Below are 26,205 nucleotides of genomic sequence, written 5' to 3'. Positions count from 1 at the left end.
GTCTATTCCCTACGCTACAGGGAGGGCGAATAGTGGAGAGACCATATCTACGATTGGTCCCTCCGTGACAAAGATTTAATTTTGAATTTTTCTTTATGGCGAGGGAGAGGCCACTGCCCGGACTCCATCTAATCCCCAGGCTTTTAGACTAGTAAGTGCAGGGACTATTCTTTCTTTGTTATCTGGGCTCGGGTCTTCTGTAGCTGGGACTGTCGTTGCTTGTACTTTAATGGCTTAAGGTAGTGGGGACTTTGGCTAGACGCAGAGAGGGGATGGAGCAGGGAAGGGGACGTTTGGGACTAGGGAAGAAGTGCTCGGCCTGGCTCCATCCTAACCATCTTCCATTTAATTAACAGTCGGCAAAATATATCTAGGAGCAAATTATCGGGCTCCGCCCAGACTTATGGAATCAAAATATGCATTTTAACAAGATTCCACCCCGTGATTCTTATGCACATTAAAGTCTGAGAAGGTACATTTTTTTTTTTTGTTTAAGTAACATTCTTAACTGCTACTATATTCCTTGACATCGTCCGGAATTCTGTAAGAATGTCGATTTAAAAAGTGTGACCTGTTTACTGCATGCCTAACACTGTGCTGGATGAGACTTTAGGGAGCTGCAGTCTGTTCAGAGAAACAAGAAAGTGACTAAAAAAACAATTCTGCACAGCATAAAATGTAAAATTAAATATAAGCAAGTACCAGAAATGTCGCTATAGGTGTTCAGGAAGGATCAATTGAACTGGTAATGGTAATTTATTAATTGACTGAAGGTTATTTGTGGAGGAGTGTAAGAGATCTCCATAAAATACGTTTTAGGAAGATAGTATGAAATGCAACTGTCATTTCCGTTGCTGCTACAGTTTCGGAAGTGCCCCTTACCAAAGAACTTTTTATATCATTGTGTAGAGTTTTGACAGAAGGAGCAGTGCCTACTCCTGCCAAAGATTGTAATTCTTACTGTATTATTTATTGCATCTTCTTACTGGAAAATAGTTTTGGACCCATCCTTTTTTTTTTGGAGACAGAGTCTCACTTTGTTGCCCAGGCTAGAGTGAGTGCCGTGGCGTCAGCCTGGCTCACAGCAACCTCAATCTTCTGGGCTCAGCGATCCTACTGCCTCAGCCTCCTGAGTAGCTAGGACTACAGGCATGCGCCACCATGCCCGGCTAATTTTTTGTATATATATTTTTATTTTTTATTTTTTTTTTTTGGGGGGGGGAGGTCGGGGGGGTGGAGGAGCAGGAGGAGGAGGAGGAGGAGGTGTATATATATTTTTAGTTGGTCAATTAATTTCTTTCTATTTTTGGTAGAGACAGGGTCTCGCCACCACGCCCGGCGGACCCATCCTTTAATCATATGAAGATGTGGTATGATTTGAAGAACTAAAAACCTCCCTAAGAGAATTTAATTGTGTTGAAACATATTCCTTAACTAAAAGAACACTTGCTAACTAACCTTTAGCAGGAAGGATTTCTTTCATTCATTTCTGGAATGAAACATTTAGTGCTGGCTATACTCTAGATGCTGGGGAAAGAAAGATCATAATAAGGTTAAATTTCCTGACTATGATTGTGGTTTTGTAAAAGAATTTCCATGCCCACATTAGGAAACATAAGCTAAAGTATCTAAGAGTGGAGTATCATTATGTCTGCAACTAATTCTACTCAACCAAAACCTATAAAATTTTATGTATGTATACATATGTACATATTTGTGCATGTACACACGGACACAGTACCTGCACAAATATGGCTATTAACAATTGCTAAATCTTGGGAGCCGGGCACGGTGGCTCACGCCTATAATCCTAGCACTTTTGGAGGCCAAGTCAAGTGGATTGTTTCAGCTCAGGAGTTCAAGACCAGCCTGAGCAAGAGTGAGACCCTGTCTCTACTAAAAATAGAAAGAAAATTAGCTAGACTACTAAAAATGTAAGTAAAACAATTGGCAAATCTAATTGAATGGTATGTGTTTATCATACTATTCTTACAAGTTTTCTATTTTCTGAATGCTTGAAATTTTTCAAAATAACAAGGATAGAGAGAAATAGTCTATAGCAAAAGACCATGGGAAAGATGGTGAAGGCAAGTGAAGTAGAAGGCAGAAAGGGAAGGGATGGTTAGGAGAAGGGACAGGATGAATTAATCAGAGAAATATTAATCAGAGAAATATTCATCCTCATACTGTGCCCACACCCACTTTTTTACAACCCTCTACTCCAATGGGGGCTTCCATTGTCTCTTAAGTCTTTTCTTTTCTTTCTTTTTTTTTTTTTTTTTTTTTTTTTTTTTTTTGAGACAGAGTCTCGCTTTGTTGCCCAGGCTAGAGTGAGTGCCCTGGCGTCAGCCTAGCTCACAGCAACCTCAAACTCCTGGGCTCGAGTGATCCTTCTGCCTCAGCCTCCCGAGTAGCTGGGACCACAGGCATGTGCCACCATGCCCGGCTAATTTTTTTTTATATATATATCAGTTGGCCAATTAATTTCTTTCTATTTATAGTAGAGACGGGGTCTCGCTCTTGCTCAGGCTGGTTTTGAACTCCTGACCTTGAGCAATCCCCCCCCCCCCCCCTCGGCCTCCCAAGAGCTAGGATTACAGGCGTGAGCCACAGCGCCCGGCCTCTTTTCTTTCTTTTTTGAGACAAAGTCTTACTCTTTTGCCCCAGCTAGAGTGCTATGGCATCAGCCTAGCTCACAGTAACCACAAACTCCTGGGCTCAAGCGACCCTCCTCCCTCAGCCTTTGAAGTAGCTGGGACTACAGGTGGGCACCACAATGCTTGGCAAATTTTTTCTATTTTTAGTAGAGACAGGGTCTTGCTCTTGCTCAGGCTGGTCTTGAACTCCTAAACTCAAGCAATTCTCCTATCTCAGCCTCCCAGAGGGCTAGGATAACAGGCGTGAGCCACCTCACCCAGCCTAAATTCACTGATATAAAGTGACAACAATGTAACTGTTATAAATAATAATAAAATATTCAGTACTCTTTCTTGTAAATTCCAATAGCCAGTTGATTCTCAAAGAATGGTATTTACAACTTTTTGTCTCTGTAGCTAACCTATGGTTGCAATTTATGAACAAATACAAGTCCTGATATGAATATTGGGGAACCCAACCAGTGGACTCAGCCTTGGATGAGGGTTTCCAGTGATATTTCTCCATAGAAGGTCCTGGGCATGGATTTGATGAGATTTAACCTTTTTTCAGGCAGCCATAAGATTGCTCCTTTCTGGGAGGCTCTCCTAAATATCTTCATTCAGAATATATTTGTGTGTGTTGGTTTAAGTTTTTTTAAAAAATCAATCAATCCTTTAGACATCCTTTGTATTTAATGAAAGAAGCTTCATTATTTCAGCAGGAAGTAAAAGTGATATAAGAAAGGTAAAAGGGTCAGCCAACTCTTTTTTGGTGTGTCTTCCAAGACTCTTAAGAACAATTAAGAAAAGCACCCTGTTAATTTGGGACCTGACAATAGTCTAAGAAGATGCTATCAAGAACCTTCTAGGAAAAGGATTGTTGATGCACTGTCCCCTTTGCCATTATGGGTGCCCTCTGCAAGTCTTGGAACCAAGCTACTCAGTTTTTACATCCCACAGCAGGGTTGGGGGAGTTCTTCAGCCAGTGGGATCTGAGAGCTGAGTAAGTGTAGTGCTGCATACCAAGTGCTGAAAGGTTACTGAGTGAGCAAAAGTGGAATGAATGTGTATTTTAAAGGCCAATTGTTCCTATTCAAATGTGAGTTTGTAGGGAAGGAGGCCCAGGCCTTGATACCATTTTCAGTTCTGCTACTTGAATAACATCTTTATTCCTCAAGTAGCAAGCAACAACTAAAACCAGCAAAGCCCTTCAGGAACTTCAGTTCAAACTAGGTCTGACTTAATTTTCTTCAGAAAAGGACCTGGATTAAAATATGAATATATTAGATAATGCTTTTTAAATGATTTAAAATAAACATTTTAAGACACTCAAGTATGAGATTTGGGGTAACAGTTGTTTCTTTGTACAGTATGTTGGCTATTTAATCTACTACTGCAACACCGTGTATTAGAAGGAACCATCTTTGAAGATTTACAGATTTGGATTTTAGAAGTTATTGAATTGCTTTGGCAGATCATCTAATCTTTCTAACCTTCAGTGTATTCTTTTGTAAACATGGGGATAAAAATCCTTCTTGCCAGGGATAATACCTTGCAGGATAGTGTGGATTGACTGAGAAAATATACATGAAATTGCCTAAAAGTAAAGGGGCATTCAATTAATGGTTAATGTGTCCTCCTACCACTACCAACTCTACCTATCACAGTGAAAGCTCAGTAAATGTTGCTGGTAAAGAAACTTACATTCTTTTAATAACTGACCATAACCCAACTATAGCCATTTTCTCTGTTTTAAAAAAAGGGAGGCCTCCTCTTGTTACAACAGGGGGTCCGTTCGTCATCTGTGGTGAACATATCTTGCTCTTGCTCTGTAAACGTATTTTGCCCTTGCTCAATAAACTTCATTTCATGCATAGCTTTAAAGAAAGAAAGAAAGAAAGAAAGAAAGAAAGAAAGAAAGAAAGAAAGAAAGAAAGAAAGAAAGAAAGAAAGAAAGAAAGAAAGAAAGAGAAATTCATTTAACTTAATGGAAAAAAGCAACAGAAGCAAAACAAACTTAGAGGTCTCTCCAGAAAGAGTTTAAATCCAGGTTTACATTTCCTTCACTCCAGGGGACTTCTGGGATGCTGGTAGTGATCTATTTCTTAACCAAGGTGGTTGTTAATGTCAGATAAATAGCAAGGGATTCCAGGTCTCCTAGAGACAAAAGTGGGTGCCAATGTGGTTCACCATCCCCCCAAACAGGCTTTCAGAGAGGCTCATGAGAGATCCACATGCACAGTAAGACTCAGGTCATATAACTCCCAACTATCCATCAAAGTGGTTCCAGGATGATGTCTGAACCACGGGAAGGTCCCAATCCAGACACTATAAAACAAGACCCAGACCATAACCAAGGTCTCTCTTTTGCTACAACAATAGGTCCAATTGTCATCTGTGGCATATGTATCTTGCTGTGTACACCTATATCCTGCTGTTGCTCTATAATCCTATCTTTCCCTCCTCAATAAACCTCATTTTCATGCTTACCTTGCTTTTGGTGTGTCTGGTCATTCTTCAGCCAAGAGCCCACCAAGAACCGACATTTCAGACCACAACCCAACAGTTTCAAGGATGTGTTCACAGTATAATTCATTGAACAATACACTTAAGATTTGTGCAGTTTGTATATATATTTATTATTCTTTAATAACAAATGTAAAAAAAAAAAATTTCTACAGAAATCATGCCCAAGTTCAAACAACGAAGAAGAAAGCTAAAAGCCAAAGCCAAAAGATTATTCAAAAAAAAAGAAGCCTCTCACCTCCAGCCCAAGCTAATTACACCACCTCCTCCACCGCCCTCATCTGAAAGGTAAGCCATAATGTGGAACAGAGACAATACTAGAGAATTCTGATCAATTTAGGATAGATATACCAGATTTAGCAAATGAAAATATAGAACACCCAGCTAAATTTGAATTTCAGATAAACAATGAATAATTTTGTAATATAAGTATGTCCCATGCAACATTTGGAATATACTTATATACTAAAGTTATTCATTCTTTATCTGAAATTAAATTTTACCTGGACATCCTGAATTTTATGTGGCAGCCATAGTTTAAAGTTCAAGTGAAGTGAAAATCACAAGGAATTATGTTCAAATGCATGGTAAGTATTTTCCCCGTTCCTGGTGGATTTAATTGTATAAGTCTGACAACTAAGTGATGGAAGAGAGGCATAGGCCTGGAATTTAAATCCTAGTTTTGGTAAAGTTTAGTCATTGATTCTCTGTGCTATTAAAAGAGACTCTTTTTCACAGTAACTTTGTTGCTATAACTCTCTTTACAGAAAGTTTTTAAAAACAGACCCTTAAAATGCAATAACCATGATGATATCATACTTGACTCTTTTCTAGCCCTCCTGAATATTGTAAGTCTCCTAATGGTCTTGCTTCTGTCCTTGCCCGCCAGCTGTGTATTCTCAGCACAGTAGCCAGAGTGAGCCAGTGAAAATCATATGTCATGTTACTCCTCTACTTAAAACTCACCAATGCTGGCTGGGCACTGTGGCTCACGTCTGTAACCCTAACACTTTGGGAGGCCAAGGCGGGAGGATTGCTCAAGATCAGGAGTTTAAAACCAGCCTGAGCAAGAGCAGAGACCCGTCTCTACTATAAATAGAAGGAATTTATCCAAACAACTAAAAATAGAAAAAAATTAGCTGGGCATGGTGGCGAATGCCTATAGTCCCAGCTACTTGGGAGACTGAAGCAGAAGGATCTCTTGAGCCCAGGAGTTTGAGGTTGCTGTGAGCTAGGCTGACACCATGGCACTCTAGCCTGGGCAAAGAGTGAGACTCTGTCTCAAAAAAAAAACCTTTTTTAAATAAATAAATAAATAAAACTCACCAATGCTGCTGCTGCTTTTTTTTTTTTTTTTTTTGAGACAGGGTTTCACTATGTCCCCTGGGATACAGTGCAGTGACATCATTATCGTTCACTACAACCTCAAACTCCTGGTTAATTTTTCTGTGTTTTGTAGAGATGGAGTCTCACTGTTGCTTAAGCTGGTCTTGAACTCTTGGCCTCAAGAAATCTTCTGGCCTCAGCCCCCCAAAGTATTAGGATTACAGGCTTGAGCCACTACACCAGGCCTCTTCTTTCAGAGTAAAAATTAAAGTCCTTAGTATGATCCACAAGGCCTTCATGATCTGTCTCTGACCTTATTTTCTAATAAGTCTCTCTACTCTAGTAATCCTGGCATTCTTGCTATTCCTCAAACATTTCAGGAAAACTTCCACCTCAGGGCCTTTGCACTTACTATTCCCTCTCTCTGGAATGCTCTTCTCCCACATATATATACATTGCCAGCTTCCTTAAATAGTTTAGGCTTTTTCTCAAAAGTCACCTTCTCAGTTAGACTTTTTGGGGCTTCCCTACCTAAAATTTCACCCCATCCAACATTTCACATTTCCCCTCTCTTGCTTTATTTTTTTCTCTTTAGCATTTATTCATTATCTATCAACCCATACATTTTACTTATTTATTTATTCATTTTTTATCTTTATTCCCTCATGAGACCATAAACTCCATCAGGGCAGGATTTTATCTATGTTATTCATTTTTTTTTTTTTTTTTTTTTTTTTTTTTTTTGAGACAGAGTCTCACTTTTTTGTCCAGGCTAGAGTGAGTGCCGTGGCGTCAGCCTAGCTCACAGCAACCTCAAACTCCTAGGCTTGAGCGATCCTTCTGCCTCAGCCTCCCGAGTAGCTGGGACTACAGGCATGAGCCACCATGCCCGGCTAATTTTTTATATATATATATCAGTTGGCCAATTAATTTCTTTCTATTTATAGTAGAGACGGGGTCTTGCTCTTGCTCAGGCTGGTTTTGAACTCCTGACCTTGAGCAATCCGCCCGCCTCGGCCTCCCAAGAGCTAGGATTACAGGCGTGAGCCACCGCGCCCGGCCTGTTATTCATTATTGAACCCTTGGTACCTGGAGCATAGTAAGTACATAGGAAATATTTGTTGGATAAATGAATCCCTGAATTATAGAATTTTGGCTATGGAGAGTCTCTGTTTCTGAGACATACTATGAAACCAGCTTCTTGTTTAATTAGAGGCTGTTATTCTAACTTAAGAGTTTTTAATTTTTTTTTTTTCAATTTTGTTTTTCCTACAGAGTGATAATTTCTTCAACAGATATATCCCATAGGAGAAGCTGGCTAAAATCATCTTGGAACTTCAACTTTCCCAACATCAGAGATAAAATAAAACTCTGGACAAACAGAGTATGGTCTATATACACCTGGTGCCAGAACTGCATAGCCCAGGTATGGATTTGACATACCTGTTTTCAGGAATACAGTTTTTCTACATATTTGGTGTTCGTATTTATATGTGTATTGTGCTCAAGTCAGTACAAGAGTCAGGCTAAGCTCAGATAAGATGAAACTATGGGGTCTTGTCTGCCTTTGTTTCTATAAAACATACATGAAACTTGGGTCTTACTAAGGCAAAAAAATGAAAACAAACAAAAAATAAACCAATTTCTGGTTTCTTTTTTCTTATCCGTATCATATTGTTCATGGGATTCAGGTTTGTCTATTTATGAATTTCAGAGTTTAGAAGTATTGAAAGATACCATCTTTCCATCTCGTATCTGCCACCGAGAACTTCAGGGTCTAAAACAACAGTTTTGCATTTTGGAAAGTGAATTATGCAAGCTCCAGGAAGCACTGAAGGTTAGTATTATCAAATAAAAAGCAAATCTGGAATTAGGTAAGACAATTGCAATAGGGAAAAGGTTCTAGTCATAAGATTTATAATCATCTCAAACATCAGGCAGAAAGAGCTTTTCTTTTATAGTGAGGAGTAAACATGGCTAGAAAGAACCAAGTGTGGGGAAGTGGGGTGAACAGGTATGGTGATCTGATCAGACAGTTGATCTGACCAGGAAACATTTTTTTTCCCTGAGGTCAACCACTTCTTCATATGAAAGGTTGGTTAACTTTCCAATTTGCTTAAGCCCAAGGGTAGATCAAGATCCAAGGGTCTATGGGAAGGGGTAAAGCCTGACTAAACTTTGGCCAAGTCAAGTTAGTAGATATTTTATTCAGGTTGGTCAGTGAAAACAAACAGGTCAGGTAGGCCGGATGCAGTAGATCACGCCTATAATCCTGGCACTCTGGGAGGCCGAGATGGGAGGATCCCTTGAACTCCGGAGCTTGGAGCTCGAGACCAACCTGAGCAAGAGCAAGACCCCTCTCTATTAAAAAGAAAAAAAAGAAAAGAAATGGTTCAGGTAATCATTTATGAGACAAACAGTGGGAATTTGGAGGGTCTGTGTCTGGCCTTGTCATAAATAAACAAGGAGGTTATCCATAAGTCTATCTAAATGATATGGAAAAGGATGGTTCTTTATAGTAAGCTATTTCCACCTCTTTTTTTAGACACAAACTCCTAGGCTCTGCTGCTTGTATTTTTTTTTTTATATATCATAGGCTTGTTCTCTGAATGCTGCTTGTAAATTTTTAAATAACTATTCAGATATAAAAATCAAACATTAATGCATGGCAAAAGATACTATAAAACAAACCAATTTAAAAACTGAGAAAAATATTTGCTCAAATATCACAAAAAGGATTAATTTCTTGAATATATAAAGAATTTCTACAAATCAATACAAAAAATACCAACAACTCAGTAGTAAAATGGGGAAATAATCCGAGCATAGTGTTCACCCAAAAAAAGGAATACAAGCCTGGTGGCACACTTCTATAATTCCAGCTATAGGAGTTGGAGGCCAGCCTGGGCAACATATCAAGACCCCATCTCCTAAAATTAAAAAAAAAAAAGTGGAATACAATGGATCTTAAATACATAAGCAGGTGTTCAACTTCACTTAAGAGTGAATCAGGCCGGGCGTGGTGGCTCACGCCTGTAATCCTAACACTCTGGGAGGCCAAGGCGGGCAGATTGCTTGAGCTCAGGAGTTCGAAACCAGCCTGAGCAAGAGTGAGACCCTGTCTCTACTATAAATAGAAAGAAATTAATTGGCCAACTAATATATATATAGAAAAAATTAGCTGGGCATGGTGGCGCATGCCTGTAGTCCCAGCTACTCGGGAGGCTAAGGCAGGAGGATCTATTGAGCCCAGGAGTTTGAAATTGCTGTGAGCTAAGCTGATGCCACGGCACTCTAGCCCAGGCAACAGAGTGAGACTCTGTCTCAAAAAAAAAAGACAATCTATGTTTATATGATGTACCCATGTGTGATTAAAATATACAGACTTTTAATCATACATAGAAACATGTATTTATAAAGTATTATATACACACTTATGTGCCTGTATATGCAAAAAAATGCCTTTGTAAAGATACTCTATCAGGTCAGTAACCTGACCTAGACTCAGTCAGCGACCCAGTGGGAAACAGGGAAACAAACGACACACTCAAGATAATTTGAAGAGAGTTTAATAAAGGAACTATTTGTAAAGTTATGGACAGAATGTAGAGAAACACGAAGGATCATGATATTACTCTGGGACTTGCAAAAGCAGAACTCTGTTACCACCCCAGGCTTGTAGGGGCAAGAAGAGAGAAAGGTTATCAGAACCTGGAGACCCTAAAGATCTTTCTGCGAGGAGTTGAACTTTTCCTTAAGAGATCCAGCCATCCTGCCAGAGAGCCCCTATAGGACCTTTCCTTCTCTATTCTGATCTAGAAGCCAGGGGGCCAGGGAGCACTGACATGGGATCTATATATATAATAAAGCCTCTTGGGTCCCAAGAAGGATGAAGGAACATATAGAAAATTATTCCACCCTAATATACAAGAAATTGGTAATATTGTTTTCATTTGTGTAGAAACAGTGGGTTGCTGGGGTCAGGGTGGGAAGGGACTTCCTTTTTGTATTGTATACCCTTTTGCATTGTAAACCCTTTTGCATCTTTTGAGTTTGTACCCTGTGCATGTAATATCTATTCAATAACAAATATAGGGCCGGGCGCGGTGGCTCAAGCCTGTAATCCTAGCACTCTGGGAGGCCGAGACGGGCGGATTGCTCGAGGTCAGGAGTTCGAAACCAGCCTGAGCAAGAGCAAGACCCCGTCTCTACTATAAATAGAAAGAAATTAATTGGCCAACTAATATATATATAGAAAATTAGCCGGGCGTGGTGGCGCATGCCTGTAGTCCCAGCTACTCGGGAGGCTGAGGCAGAAGGATTGCTTGAGCCCAGGAGTTTGAGGTTGCTGTGAGCTAGGCTGACGCCACGGCACTCACTCTAGCCTGTGCAACAAAGCGAGACTCTGTCTCAAAAAAAAAAAAAAAAAAAAAATATAGGAAATCATTTTTATTTTTTTATTTTTTTTTTTTTATTTTTTTTTTTTGAGACAGAGTCTCGCTTTCTTGCCTAGGCTAGAGTGAGTGCCATGGCGTCAGCCTAGCTCACAGCAACCTCACACTCCTGGGCTCAAGCAATCCTCCTGCCTCAGCCTCCCGAGTAGCTGGGACTACAGGCACGAGCCACCATGCCCGGCTGATTTTTATATTATATATATTAGTTGGCCAATTAATTTCTTTCTATTTTTATGGTAGAGACGGGGTCTCGCTCAGGCTGGTTTTGAACTCCTGACCTTGAGCAATCCGCCCGCCTCGGCCTCCCAGAGTGCTGGGATTACAGGCGTGAGCCACCGCGCCCGGCCTAGGAAATCATTTTTAAAACATAAAATAGGCCGAGTGGTGGCTTATGCCTGTTATCCTAGCATTCTGGGAGGCAGGAAGATCACTTGAGCAGCAGAATTTGAGGCCAGCCTGAGTGAGAACAAGACCCTATCTCTACTAAAAATAGAAAAAATTAGCTGGGCATGGTGGTATGTGTCTGTAGTCCCAGCTACTCAAGAGACTGAGGCAGGAGAATTGCTTGAGCCCAGGAGTTTGAGGTTGCTGTGAGCTAGGCTGATGCCATGGCACTCTAGCCCGGGTAACAGAGTGAGACTCTGTCTCTAAAAAATAAAAAAGTATGATCTTATGTAAGGGAGATGGAAAAACTAAAAAAGAAATAATAAATAAAATTAATCAACCACTTGAGACTTTGGTTCTAGAGAATATTCATTGCTATTTTATAACTTCTTGGTCTGAGCAGTTTGCTGCTGGTTACTAGGTAGTGTTCAATCACTTTTGTTTTTAAAGTTCAGACTTTAAAAATTAAATATTTTTAGCCAGACATGATGGTGCATGCCTATAGTCCCAACTGCTCGGGAGACTGAGGCAGGCAGATTGCTTGAACCCAGGAGCTTAAGTCTTGCCTGGGCAACATAGTGAGACTCCATCTCTTTAAAAAAATTAAATTTTTGGCCGGGTGCGGTGGCTCACACCTGTAGTCCTAGCTCTCTGGGAGGCCGAGGTAGGCGGATCTTTTGAGTTCCAGAGTTCTAAACCAACCTGAGCAAGAGCGAGACCCCATCTCTACTATACAAAGAAATTAATTGGCCAACTAATTATATATATATATATATATATATATATATATATATATAAATTAGCTGGGCATGGTGGCACATGCCTGTAGTCCCAGCTACTCGGGAGGCTGAGGCAACAGGATCACTTGAGCCCAGGAGTTTGAGGTTGCTGTGAGCTAGGCTGAAGCCACAGCACTCACTCTAGCCTGGGCAACAAAGTGAGACTCTGTCTCAAAAAAAAAAATAAATTTTTTAAAAGCCTAGAATGAGAGAGAGAGAGAGAGAGAAATAATTCTATAAACTTTCCCTTTTCTCTTTTACTTGTAGTACACACATTCTTTAACTTTCATGACTTTTCTCCTATTTCAGCTTCTTTTTTATATTAACCCCAAATCACTAATCCAAACATATTAGGGAGGAACGTCATGTAGGACTACAGAATGAAGCTCATGTTATTTCACTCCCTAAGAATGCTCCTAGAAGGCTGTGTCTGTCAAAATTCTTGTTAGCCATGAGTGACAAAAATACAATGAAACCAGACTTAAGCCCATATAACCAATAAATCTAGGATATAACTAGATCCAGAGGCTCAAATGATGTTGTCAACATCTTGGCTTAGTCCTTATCTTCTCGTTCTACCTTCTTTTGTGCATGGTCACTTCTCTGACAGACTCTCTGTTGTGGTAGCAACATGGCTGCTGGCAGCCTCAGATTCTTACTCTCATACCAGAATAACTTTAGCATAGAGAACTTGGCCTGCATTATATCCTTTAGTGGGTATCCACACCTGATCATGTGGAGTGAGAGAGGGAAGGGGTTGTCCTGTATCAGAAACCCAGCGTGCAGAAACCAGAAGAAGGACGAATGGCACAGGTAAGTGCTAGTCCCTGTACTTGTTTGCCCCACCTCAGTGGTCTGACCCCTGCAGCTACATTTCCCAAGCTCTATGTCCCCTGGCTCCTGCTTATGCTGGGATATTGGGAGACACTGAGAGACTAGAGAGAGGAAGAAGACAAGGTGTTTCTCCCCATCCTTTGTGTTGGGTGATTACTTCACCAATAGTGATTATTATCTCCCTGACCCCAGCTCCCACTACATAAATCTTCTGTGTTTGATTCTCTGCATAAACCCAGTTCCAAACCTCTGGATACACCACCTCTAACCTTTGTCCCTCAGCCTCAGGGTCTTAGTGGCTTTCTGCTGTTGCTAATCTCTGGACTACCTCATTGTCCCCTTTGTGCTTCTCAGGTCTTCCATTATAGAAGACCTTGTAACCAAGAATTGTGTAACCAATTCCCTTTATTACATCCTCCCTTTTTTAAATTCTCAGAGTGGTTTCTATTTTTTTTAACTGAAGCATGCGGGGGGGGGGGGCGGGAAAGCCTATAAAATATATGTTACAAACTCCTCTAAGCAAGGCCCCTGTTCTCAGTGTATTAAAATTATGCTTATTGGTCTGGAGAGAAGCTTCTGGAATTCCTCCTCAGGTCCCAGAACTTGTACCTCAAGATGAACTAGCCATAAGAGAAAAAGGCAAGTCATTTCACTCCTCTGTATCATCTGTAGGGGACTGAATGAATAGTGGCCTCCAAAAATGTATGTTTAGGTCCTAATCTCCAGAACCTATACATATTACCTTATCTGGGAAAAGGGTTTTTTGTTTTTTGTTTTTTTTTTGAGACAGAGTCTCACTATGTTGCCCAGGCTAGAGTGCTGTGGCATCAGCCTAGCTCACAGCAACCTCAAACTCCTGGGCTCAAGCAATTCTCCTGCCTCAGCCTCCCGAGTAGCTGGGACTACAGGCACGTGCCACCATACCTGGCTAATATTTTCTATTTAGTTGTTTGGCTAATTTCTTTCTATTTACAGTGGACTCTCGCTCTTGCTCAGGCTGGTCTTGAACTCCTGAGCTCAAGCAATCCTCCACCTCAGCCTCCGGCCTCCCAGAGTGCTAGGATTACAGGTGTGAACCGCTGTGCCCAGCCTGGGAAAAGGGTCTTAACAAATGTAATTTTGTTCAGGATTTTGAGATGAGGAGATCACTTGGATTATCCAGGTGGACTCTAAATCCAATAACAGGTGTCCTTGTAAGAGAGACACACATTGTCTAAGAGGTATCCAGGAAAAAAAAAAAAAAGACACACAGAGGAGAGCACACACAGAGGAGAAGCAGTGTGACCACAAAGACCAACTGGAGTATGCAGCCACAAACCAGGCAATGCTGACAGAAGTTGGAAGAGGCAAGGAACTGATTCTTCCCCAGATCCTTGGGTGGGAGTGCAGCCCTGCTAACACCTTAGTTTCCAGATTCTAGACTCCAGCACTGTGAGAAAATAAATTTCAATTGTTTTAAACCACTAAGTGTGTAACAATTTGTTACAGCAGTCACAGGAAATTAATAACCATTTTACTTCATAGGGTCATTGCATTGATTTGCTAGGGCTGCTATAATAAAGTATCATAGACTGGGTGGCTTATATAACAGAAATTTATTTTCTTGCAGTTCTGGAATTGAGAAATCTGAGATCAAGATGTTGGTAGGGTTGGTTTCTTCTGAGGCTCTCTCTTTGGCTTGTAGATGTCTGTCTTCTCATGGTCTTCCTTCTGTGTGTCTCTGTGCATGTCCAAATTTCTTCTTCTTATAAGAACTCCAGTTAGATTGGATTAGCACCCACCCTAATGGCCTCATTTTAATTTAATCAGCACTTTAAAGGCCCTATCTCCAAATATAGTCACATTCTGAAGTTCTGGATATTAAGACTCAACTTATGAATTTTGAGACATAATTCAGTCTACAACAGTCACGTTCCAGCCTCTTGGCCTTTTATCAGTTTCTATATTCTTGACTACACTAAATATTTTTCCCTCTGGGAGGAACTCTTCCCTTAGTCCTCATCTTGCTTTACCTGGTAAGTCTCAATTCACCCTTGAGATCATGACTAAATATCACTCCCCAAGCCTCTAGCTATTCATGCTCACAGCACACTTCATTGTTCTATTGAAGTATTATGTTGTGTGTGTGTGTTTAATATCTGTCTTCCCTCACCAGACTATCAGCTCCATGAGGTGACAGGGATGACATTGTACCCAAAGTGCCTGACATATAGCACGTATGAAACAAATACATGAATGAATGAATGAAGAAACTTGTGATAATTAAATGAGAAAATATTGTGCAGCTCATGGTACAGTAAGAAAGCATTCAATACACAGTAGCTATTATTTTGATGACTTTCAGCTGCAAGAATCAAGTTAACTTGTTGAATGTATTAATTAATTTGTAAAATATAATGTCTTTTTCCAGGCCATCTCAGAAAGTTCTTCGTGTCCAAGCTGTGGTCAAAGGTGTCACATGAATAGTACAACTGTGCCTGCCTGTGCTCTCACCACCCCTGGAGAATCCAGAACTGGAGCTGTACTTCCTCCCACGCCACCACAGCCAGTCAGCTATCTTCCTCCTCCTCCACCGCCACCACCACCCCCTCCACCTCCTCCTCTGCCTCCTCCCCCACCACCACTAGCACCTTTGCTGCTCAGAAAATCCAACCTCACTAAAGCACTTCAGGTAGGAAACAGTCTAGTAATGGGGTGTTTGGCTCAGTGTGTAATATGGGAATAAAGCAAACTGGCCATTTAAGGCTGGTCTAAGGGCTTGGACTGGAAGACTATATTTTGTTCTGATTCTTAATTATGTTAATTATTGTGTTTTTAAAAACTCAGTCCCCAGGGAACTTACAAAAGCTGGATTTAAAAATGAAAGTGATGTGTATGAAATATCAGAGTGTAGAGTAGAAGATTCTTATTGGCGTCTCAGCATATCTTTTTACCAAAAGAAAAACTTCCTTAGGAAATACAATTAAGAACAGAAGATTGCTTAGTGAGTGAAATCAGAAGAAAAGGAGTTGGTGGATTCTAAAGTTTCATGTCATTAGGCTAGAGAACCAGTTCTCCATGCAGTTACTTATCTGCCGAGGGGACTAGAATATTTGTGAATCATTAAGGTAGGCATGACCCTGTTTTAAAATCTGCTGAATTTTCACCAGAGATACATTTGGTTTTTTTGTTTGTTTGGTTGTTTTTTTTGTGGGTTTTTTTGAGACAGAGTCTCACCTTGTTGCCCAGGCTAGAGTGAGTGCCGTGGCATCAGCCTAGATCACAGCAACCTCAAACTCCTGGGTTCAAGCTATCGATCCTTCTGCCTTAGCCTCCCAAGTAGCTGGGACTACAGGCATGCGCCACCATGCCCGGCTAATTTTTTCTATATATATTAGTTGGCCAATTAATTTCTTTCTATTTATAGTAGAGACGGGGTCTCACTCTTGCTCAGGCTGGTTTCAAACTCCTGACCTTGAGCAATCCACCCGCCTCGGCCTCCCAGAGTGCTAGGATTACAGGCATGAGCCACTGCGCCCAGCGCAGAGATACATTTGGTTTAAAATAGCTGAGTTAAATCCAGAGCCTATTATATTTGCCCTAATGTATACCTCTCTGACTATACATTCTTAACTCTGTGGGAACCATGTCATCTTGCTAGGCATTTGAGGCAAAAGTTCACTTTCATCTGAGTAATTCCTTCAGTCCCATCTTATTATAATGACTCCTGGGAAAGATTTATTATTGCAGGGAACTAGCCCATCTCTTATTTATTATCAAAGACTTATATTTTGATGAATACTTTTCAGTAGCCTTGGCATCCATGGATACTGAAAACAGGATCATTGTTAGTTAAGTGGAAAGAATTTGATAGGTTCCTAGGGTAAATAAGAGTTACTCTTAACTCTCCCATTCAAGTGCTAACCAGATCTGACCCAGCTTAGCTTCCAAGATCAGGCACGTTCTGAGTGGTATGGCCAGTAGACTCTTAACTCTGAGTCTTTAAAAACTAGATTTTGGTTTGCATTTCACCAATTGTCCTCATTCCATTTTGAATTCTAACTTGTCCGCATATTTTAAGACTAGACCATTAAAAAAAGATGGACCCATGCAGATAACAGTTAAAGATCTACTCACTGTGAAATTAAAGAAGACACAAGGTTTTGATGAAAGGAGGAAGGTAAGATGTCATTGACCATATACGTGGCCTTTCTGCTTTTAACCTGATTGTCCCTTTATGAAAAATAATCATAAGCCTTATGTATAGAAGTCATTCCAAGTTAAGTGTTTGATATTTTATTTTAGTACTTTTGGATCTCTTCAAAAAAAAATGTGTAGATCCCAAAATTATTTAATTACACAGCTTTATCTCCCAACCATTAGTCTGAAAAGGTAAAGACATACTTTGAAACTTTGGAATAAAAATTGGGTAGAGTATTAGATATGTCTTATGCATACTTAGCACTCAGATATTTGCTGTTTTGGCACATGTTTATATTTTCAGTGATGTTTTAAAACATGTCTTTAATAATGTCTCATTTTATAATTAAAGCTTGTACCATCACCGAAGGCACGGAATCCACTAGTTACTGTCTCTGACCTGCAGCGTGTTACCCTGAAACCTAACTCCAAAGTGTTATCAACTCGAGTTACAAACGTCTTAATGTAAGTCTTAAAGCACAGCACTATGCTTTACTATTACTTAAAAGAATGATTTTATGCTTATTTCTAACTTTTTATTATAAAATACATCATTGATTTAGTACCATTTTGGGAGAAAAGAAATACTATGAAGAATTTTTAAAAATAGTCTAATTTCTGAAAGAATAAAATATGAAAACTAGTATGTCTTGGAATGAAGGAAATATGGAATATGTTGGCTGGGTGTGGTGCCTCAAGCCTGTAATCCCAGAACTTTTTTTTTTTTTTTTTTTTTGAGACAGAGTCTTGCTTTGTTGCCCAGGCTAGAGTGAGTGCCGTGGCATCAGCCTAGCTCACAGCAACCTCAAACTCCTGGGCTCAAGCAATCCTGCTGCCTCAGCCTCCCAAGTAGCTGGGACTACAGGCATGCGCCACCATGCCCAGCTAATTTTTTCTATATATGTTAGTTGGCCAATTAATTTCTCTCTATTTTTAATAGAGACAGGGTCTCGCTCTTGCTCAGGCTGGTTTCAAACTCCTGACCTCGAGCAATCCGCCCGCCTCGGCCTCCCAGAGTGCTGGGATTACAGGCGTGAGCCGCCGCGCCCGGCCTAAAAAAAATTTTTTTTAATTGCCCGAGCATGGTGGCATGCACCTGTAGTCCCAGCTTCTCAGGAAGCTGAAGCAGGAGAATTGCTTAAGCCCAGGAGTTTGAGGCCGCAGTGAACTATGATTGCACTATTGCCCTCCAGCCTGGACAACAGATCAAGACCCCATCTCTTAAAAGAAAAAAAAAACAAAAAATGGAATATGTGTATTTATGTGCCTGTATATAATCATTGTAGATACAATAACATTTTTCCCATTTAATATGTCATGAACTTTTTCCCATCTTATTAAAAATTAGCTTAAAGTATCATTTGACTTCTTCAATATATGCAATTCATTGTATGTAAACTTCATAGATACAATCTTGTTTGGAGACACTTAGGTTGTTTATGATTTTTAATTTCTATAGCTCTTCAACAAACATCCTGTTCATCATCTGTGTGCACAGTTGACTTTTTCCTAGGATGGATTCTTATAAGTGTAATTACCACATCAAGAAGTATTACTTATTAGAATGGTTGTATCACCTTATGCTCCCATCAGCATCTACTGCTACTTTTTAACACATTGACTGCCACACTAGAAAAAAAAATTTTTCCTTGGGGCCACAGTGCTTTATTATAAAAATAGAATAAAAACTTCAAAAACAAAATGATCCTTTCTAATTTAATGAAAACTATGTTATTTTTTATTGTTTTCTGTGAGTTAGTTATATGCAACTTAAAAAATAGTTCACGCAGCTCCCAAGGTGAAGAGACATGTGATTTACATATGCTTCATGAGGCCCTCGGCTCAAAACTAGCATGAGTTAAATACAACTCACATGGTAGTTAATGTAATGAATAGAACTACTTTCTAGGACATTGCCTATAGAAATGGCTGCTTTGCTTTGGGGGAAAAAATGATAAAATCTGGCAAGTTTCAATTTTTATATCTTTATTTTATTAGTACTCCTAGTAAAAGCCAGATAGATCTGCGCAAACTGCTTAGAAAAGTCGACGTAGAGAGGTAATACATTCTCTTGTTTTTATGCTTTCTAAATCCATTTTCAAAGTTGGAATGAAACACAACTAATGATATTTTCAATACCTTTGCAGGAGCCCAGGTGGTACCCCCCTTACCAATAAAGAAAATATGGACACAGGAACTGGACTGACCCCAGTAATGACCAGGGCCTTGAGGAGAAAGTTTCAGGTAAACCTTTAGGGGGAAAAATGGTTCCTTTTCTTGAAAATAATTTATTTAGAATCGCAATTCAAAGCAGTTTTTTTTTTAGTAATCCTAATAATTTTTAAATGCTTTGTAAAACACTTTCATATTTAGGCTTTATAAAATTCTATGAGATATACCTAGGATTATCATCTCTATTTTTATCAATAAATGTCTCATTTTATTAATTCCTTTAGTAAGTATTTATTAAGCATTTTCTATATCCTAGGCACTGTGCTGAAGTACTGGGGATATAGTGGTAAGCAAAGGCAGACACAGATCTACTGTTTTGGAGCTTTCAGTCCAGTGGGGAAAACAGACATTAATCAAATAATCCCATGTTTTTATAATGCATTGCAATAAATTCTGTAGAGGAAAGGAACAAAGTTCTGTGGGAACCTGCAGAGGAACTTGACCTAGCCTGGATGATCTAGGAAAGCTTCCCTTAGGAAATGATGATGCTTGAGGTGAGAGATGAAAGATAAATAGACGTTAACTGGGAAAGGTATAGGGTTAACTGTGGAGTATAGGGTAGGATGGATCCACCATGGAAGTCAGGAATGAAAGAGTTCTAGGCAAAAAGTACATCATGTGTAAGGGTCCCATAGTGGGAGGGGTCATGGCCTATCCAAGGAACTGTAAGGTGACAAGTGTGCCTGTAACATAGAGAGGGAGCCTGGCCAGGTGCAGTGAATCATGCCTGTAATCCTAGCACTTTGGGAGGCCAAAGCAGGAGGATCACTTGGGGCCAGGAGTTTGAGACCAGCCTGGGCAACATAGCCAGATCCCATCTCCACAAAAAATAGGAAAATTAGCCAAGGATGGTGGCATGTACCTGTAATCCCAGCTACTTAGGAAGGCCAAAACAGGAAGATCACTTGGGGCTAGGAGTTTGAGACCAGCCTGGGCAACATAGCCAGATCCCATCTCCACAAAAAATAGGAAAATTAGCCAAGGATGGTGGCATGTACCTGTAGTCCCAGCTACTCAGGAAGCTGAGGCAGGAAATTCACTTGAGCCCAGGCGTTTGAAGTTGCAGTGAGTTATAATGATGCCACTGTACTCTACCCTGGGTGATAGAGTGGGACCCTGTCTAAAAAAAAAAAGAGAGAGAGAGAGAGAGAGAGAGGAAAGGAAGGAAGGAAGGGAGGGAGGGAGAAGAGGAGAGGAGAGGAGAGGAGAGGGAGAGGGAGAGGGAGAGGGAGAGGGAGAGGGAGAGGGATCGTTGGAGCTCAGAAGTTCAAGACCAGCCTGAGCAAGAGCGAGACCCTGTCTCTACTAAAAAAAAAAAAAAAAAAAAAGTTAATTGGCCAACTGAAAATGGAAAAAAAAAAAGGAATAAAAAAAAAAAAGAGAGAGAAGAGAAGAGCAGAGCAGAGCAGAGCAGGAATCTGACAGTGGTGAAAGACAGGGATAGAGATGTAGACAGGAATCAGACCATGCAGGGATGCAGGATTGATAGGAAAAGGTCTTGGTAGCATTCTTCTTTGTCACCTACATTTATGACCCACACACCAAATTCCAGTAGATTAGCTGGCCTTGGTGTGATTTTTACCAAACCCTGTTGGTGTTAGTCATCTCCATGATCACTTCTATCATTGGATCCGGGATGAGCAGCCATCCTTCTACCGCCCCTGCTGGAGTTCTAGGACAGAGGGCTGCTGGCCTCTTTGGCTTTGAACCTTATATTTCCTTCTCCCTCTGGCAGCAGAGATACACCACAGACTCTCCTGCCAACACTCTCCACCCCACCCCAGCACTGTCTTCCCTTTGTTCCCTCCATAAGAATTAGTGCCTTTTATGGAACAGCATGATTTCTCTCTTGTCAATCAACTTTTTCCTCCTGGACAGTGTACAGCCTTCTTTGGAGGTGTGGCCAGGTTCCTCTTTCCTCCTCTTAGAGCATGCAATAGTAGTTTACCCTCAATCACATTCCTTGATTATACCAAAAACTGTGAAGGGCAAGGGCAAAGGGAAGAACCCTCATTGAAGGTGTTAGCCCCTTCCTTTCTCTAGGATCCTTGTTGTCACTGCCCTGCCCTATAACTAAGTACAGTAGGCTGGGAACTATGGAAACAAATAAAAATATAGTAAACAATAAACCCACATATTGAACAACAACAACAAAAACCACAGCTAAGACCTATACCATATGTCATTGCTGCCAAAAATCCATTTCCTAGGAGGATATCTAGTAAAAATTGTTAACATAGAATGACTTTTCGCACCCACCCCTTAGGCTTCCCTTTTCCTTTAACTTTGAAGCAGCTATATCAGTTAGGTTTTATATTTGGCTATCAGTAACAGAAATTGAAATCTGACTGTGGTGGCTTAATCAAATAGAGACTTGTTTTTCTTACCTAAATATTTCTTTGAGAAGTAGGAAGTTTACAACCAGTACAGTAGCTTCACCATGTCATCACTGTTCTTCCACCCTTAATGTGTGGTTCTTATCCTCACGGTACAAAATTGCTACACTTCCTGAAGTCTCATGTCCACATTCTAGGCAAGAGAAGGAGAAAGGCAAAAGGCAAAAGGGTGTGTTATCTAATTTACCCCTCATCTCTTTAAAGAGGTCCTGAGCTGGCCCAATGGTTCATGCTTATAATCCCAGTGATTTGGGAGACTGAGGTGGGAGGATCACTTGAAGCCAGGAATAGGAGACCAACCTGGGCAACATAGGAAGACCTTGTTTCTACAAAAATGAAAAAGAAAATATTAGCCAGGCATGGTGGCACATGTCTATAGTCCCAGCTACGAAGAGGCTGAAGTGGGAGGATCACTGGAGCCCAGGAGTTCGAGGATGCAGTGAGCTATGATCATGCCACTGTACTCTAGCCTGGGTGACATAGCAAGACTTTATCTCTAAAAATAACAACAACAACAATAATAATAGAGGCCTTATCCAGGAACTTCCGATTACATCAGGGAAACTGGGAAAAGTTGCAATGCTGCCATGCAAAAAAATCTGGGTTCTGTTGAGGAAGGAGAGTTGTGTTGGCCATGGGAGCATGACTCATATTATAATTGGAACTTCTTTTTCTTTTTATAGCTGGCTCATCCTAGAAGCCCATCTCAAGCTCTACCACATTCTACAAGCAGCTTTGATGAACAAAACTGATGCCACTCTGCCTAACTCCATGTGATGATCCATAAAATATACCAAGCCAGGCACAGTGGTGGGATCCTGTAATCCCAGCTACTTGGGAGGCTGAGGCAGGAGTTTTGTTTTAGCCCAGGAGTTCCAGGCCAGCCTGGGCAACATAGTGAGATCCCATCTCTAAAAAAAAAAAACAAAAAACTAAAATATACAGATAAAATCACCTAAATCCTTTTTTTAAAATGTAATAGGGTGTTATAAATATATTAATGTAATTCAATTTGAAGAATTAGAGTATATATGGAGCCCACATAGACTGTGGTATAAAGTAGGTACAGGTACAGGTATTTGGATATTTTCTTGTTTGCATAATCAGCAAGAGAACCAGATTGGAAAATGCAGTCCAAAGTGATGCTTATCCTGGAATCACCCAATTTATTAGAGAGGTTGTTCAAATTTAGCTAGATAACTCCAGTTGGTACTGTATGGATGCAGTTATGACATTAAGAAAGTAACCTAATTCCTGTTCATCCTGAGTATTCTCAGATAAATAAAAAGAAAATTAGGCTGGGCATAGTGGCTCATGCCTGTAATCCCAGTACTTTGGGAAGCCAGGGCTGGAGGAGCACTTGAGGCCAGGGATTTGAGACCATCCTGAGAAATGTAGCAAGACCTTATCTCTATAAAAAATTTAAAAATTAGGGTCGGGCTTGGTGGCTCATGCCTGTAATCCTAGCACTCTGGGAGGCCGAGGCGGGCGGACTGCTCGAGGTCAGGAGTTCAAAACCACCCTGAGCGAGACCCCGTCTCTACTAAAAAATAGAAATAAATTAATTACCAACTAAAAATATATATACAAAACATTAGCTGGGCATGGTGGCGCATGCCTGTAGTCCCAGCTACTTGGGAGGCTGAGGCAGGAAGATCGCTTAAGCCCAGGAGATTGAGGTTGCTGTGAGCTAGGCTGATGCCACGGCACTCACTCTAGCCTGGGCAGCAAAGTGAGACTCTGTCTCAAAAAAAAAAAAAAAAAATTTAAAAATTAGCTGGTTGCAGTGCTATGTGCTGATAGTTCCAGCTACTTGGGAAGCTGAGGCAGGATGATCACTTGAGCCCAGGAATTTGAGGTTACAGTGAGCTATGATGGGCCACTACACTCCAGCCTGGGCAATAGAGCAAGACCCTGTCTCCAAAAAAAGGAAAAAAATGAAGAAAAGAAAAGTATTGCAGTCTGTAATGCACACGCATTGATTACTACAAACTTGATCAATAAAAAAGACCATCTAGATTTTCTTTTGAATTCTGTGTCAGCTGGAGAGATTTTATTTCTATAATTGTTTTGTAAACAATTAAGAGGTAAGATCATCCTCCATTCAAATGCAACTATTTTCTAAAAAGATCTGAAGTGAAAGACCCAATGTGACCTTAAAAATTAGACTGTAGCCACGCACAGTAGTACACACCTGAGGCAAGAGGATTGCTGAGCCAGGGAGTTCTAAGTTGTAATGCGCAATGATCATGCCTGTGAACAGCCACTATATTCCAGCCTGGGCAACAAAGAGAAACCCCATCTCTAAAAGAAAAAAATTAGAATGTATAATTTGTAACACCTTAGGTAGGTAGTTATATCTGGCTCACTGAAGTCTGAAATATTCTTTATTTTTATATCTGCTGTCCACATTCATGCAGCTAAATAAAAATTTATGAACCCTATGTTTTCCACAATGCCTTGCCAAGGTTTCTCTGAAGTCCATGTTGAGTTCACTGTGAGACCTGGTTCCCTGTCCTCATCAGCCTACGTATTCAAAAGCTATATCAGTTTATTGTCCCGCCAGTCTAGGATTGCCAGATTTAGTAAGTACAAATATAAGATATCCAAATAAATTTGAATTTCAGATAAACAACAAATTTTTTTTTTTTTTTTTTTGAGACGGAGTCTCACTCTGTTGCCTGGGCTAGAGTGCTGTGGCGTCAGCCTAGCTCACAGCAACCTCAAACTCCTGGACTCAAGCCATCCTTCTGCCTCAGCCTCCTGAGCAGCTGGGACTACAAGTATGCGCCACCATGCCTGGCTAAATTTTTCTATATATTTTTAGTTGGCCAATTAATTTCTTTCTATTTTTAGTAGAGACGGGGTCTCACTCTTGCTCAGGCTGGTCTCGAACTCCTGAACTCAAACGATCTGCCCACCTCAGCCTCCCAGAGTGCTAGGATTATAGGTGTGAGCCACTGCGCCTAGCCCAATAACTTTTAACTATAAATATATCCCATTAAATGACAAATAACTTTTTTAGTATATGTATGTGCCAAATATTATACAGGACATATTTATACTAAAAAAATTATTCATTATCTGAAATTCATATTTAACTGGACATCCTGTATTTAGCAATCTTATCAGTCAGTCCTCTGCAAAGTTGACAAATACTGTATTTCTGAGAGCCCCCAGTTTGCCAGATATGTCTGCTTAGCAGTGAACACTACTAAGTTTTGGCCAAGATCCCCATCACATATGTACTAAGTAACATGGAAGAAGAGGAATTCTCATTATGGTGAGTGTGACTAAAGGCACAGGATGAGCTTTGATGCTGTTGTCTTCCTCTGCAGTTCCAAGAATAAGGATAGAAGCTCCTCACTGAAAGGAAACAAGGGGTTTCAGATCTTTACTGAACTCTCTAGTCTTTCAGGGAAGAGCTACACGATATTCTTAAAATATTCTCAGGTTAGCTTTGGCTAAAAAGATAACTTAGCAATTTCCCAGAAATACTTGTATTTCCATGGATAAATATTGCTTTGAGATGCCAAATAGAGTGTTGTTGGAAAATCACCAGACTGGAAAGTAGACCCAGAAACAATGTACCTAAGAGGCAGTCCTGTTTATGAGACCCACATTTATGTTTATAAGACATTTATGGATGAAAATTAAACAGGTAGTGAAGTTGAGAGATACATCTGCTTCTATAATAGTAAAAGTTTTTGTTTTAAAAGCCTGCTAGCTGCATTTATATTATGTTAAGAATAAAGGGAATAATCACTGATAATAAAGCTGCTGAGTATTTGTAGCAGAATAATATTTTATGGGATACTTTTAATGTTCATAATATTATAAAACACCATGTATCTGTCAATTTATTCTAAATGATTTTACCATTCTTGTGGAATAAAAGCTCGTAAGAAAAATGCTACAGAAATCATACAGATAAACATTTGCAAAGGTGCTACTGCCACTGTACCAGTATTAAAATATATTCTATCTTGCATCTTTTACTAATTTTTATAATTTTATATTGTAACCATTTGAGAACCTTATAGATATTATAGCTTCATTAAACTATTATTTATCATATGCTTCCAGTGCTTATTTTTGAGATTGAATGGCAACCAGAGAATGTAGACAACCAAGCTCTATCTAGTTATGTTTTTATTGATTGATTTTCAAAGACAGTGTCTCACTATGTTACCCAGGCTAGTCTCAAACTCCTGGCCTCAAGCTATCCTCCTGTCTCAGCCTTCCAAAGCACTCAGATTATAGGCATGAGCCACTGTGCCTGACCTAGTTATATTTTTAAATAAAGATTAATAAAACTTCTGCTTTTTCTTTTTTTAACCTTTTTTACTATAAATATAATACATATAGAAAAGTACATAAAACATAAATGTAATTAGGTTCCCACACTTCCTTTGGGGATTAAATGAGGTAATTCTTGATGAGGATTTAACACAGAGCC

General features: G+C 40.0%; 1 protein-coding gene across 2 annotated transcripts; it reads left to right on the top strand.

The window, feature by feature from the left end:
• The first annotated feature begins 20 nt into the window (after nt 1–20).
• Nucleotides 21–26,004, top strand: PRR11 (proline rich 11). Of its 2 annotated transcripts, XM_075994418.1 has the most exons (11): nt 21–151; nt 357–472; nt 5,318–5,450; nt 7,764–7,914; nt 8,203–8,325; nt 15,350–15,610; nt 17,000–17,098; nt 17,471–17,583; nt 19,117–19,176; nt 19,266–19,362; nt 22,430–26,004. In XM_075994418.1, the coding sequence occupies exons 3-11, from the start codon at nt 5,323–5,325 to the stop codon at nt 22,496–22,498; spliced, it is 1,101 nt and encodes a 366-aa protein (XP_075850533.1). In that variant the 5' UTR covers nt 21–151; nt 357–472; nt 5,318–5,322; the 3' UTR covers nt 22,499–26,004. The 2 variants fall into 2 exon arrangements, with proteins under 2 accessions (XP_075850533.1, XP_012623294.2); XM_012767840.2 differs by lacking the exon at nt 357–472 and having other exon boundaries at nt 61–151.
• The last annotated feature ends 201 nt before the right edge of the window (nt 26,005–26,205 follow it).

This window comes from Microcebus murinus, chromosome 18, assembly GCF_040939455.1.
Source record: "Microcebus murinus isolate Inina chromosome 18, M.murinus_Inina_mat1.0, whole genome shotgun sequence".
NCBI lineage: Eukaryota > Metazoa > Chordata > Mammalia > Primates > Cheirogaleidae > Microcebus > Microcebus murinus.
The sequence above is the reverse complement of the archived record's forward strand: the minus strand, read 5'-3'. Positions and strand labels throughout refer to the sequence as shown.

What these genes read in the sequence shown, in the direction of transcription:
- PRR11 (XM_075994418.1), top strand. Translation starts at nt 5,323, where the DNA reads ATGCCCAAGTTCAAACAACGAAGAAGAAAGCTAAAAGCCAAAGCCAAA. An exon ending in AGCTCCAGGAAGCACTGAAG is followed by an intron (nt 8,326 to 15,349) that starts GTTAGTATTATC and finishes GTCTTTTTCCAG; the next exon opens with GCCATCTCAGAAAGTTCTTC. An exon ending in CCTTGAGGAGAAAGTTTCAG is followed by an intron (nt 19,363 to 22,429) that starts GTAAACCTTTAG and finishes TTCTTTTTATAG; the next exon opens with CTGGCTCATCCTAGAAGCCC.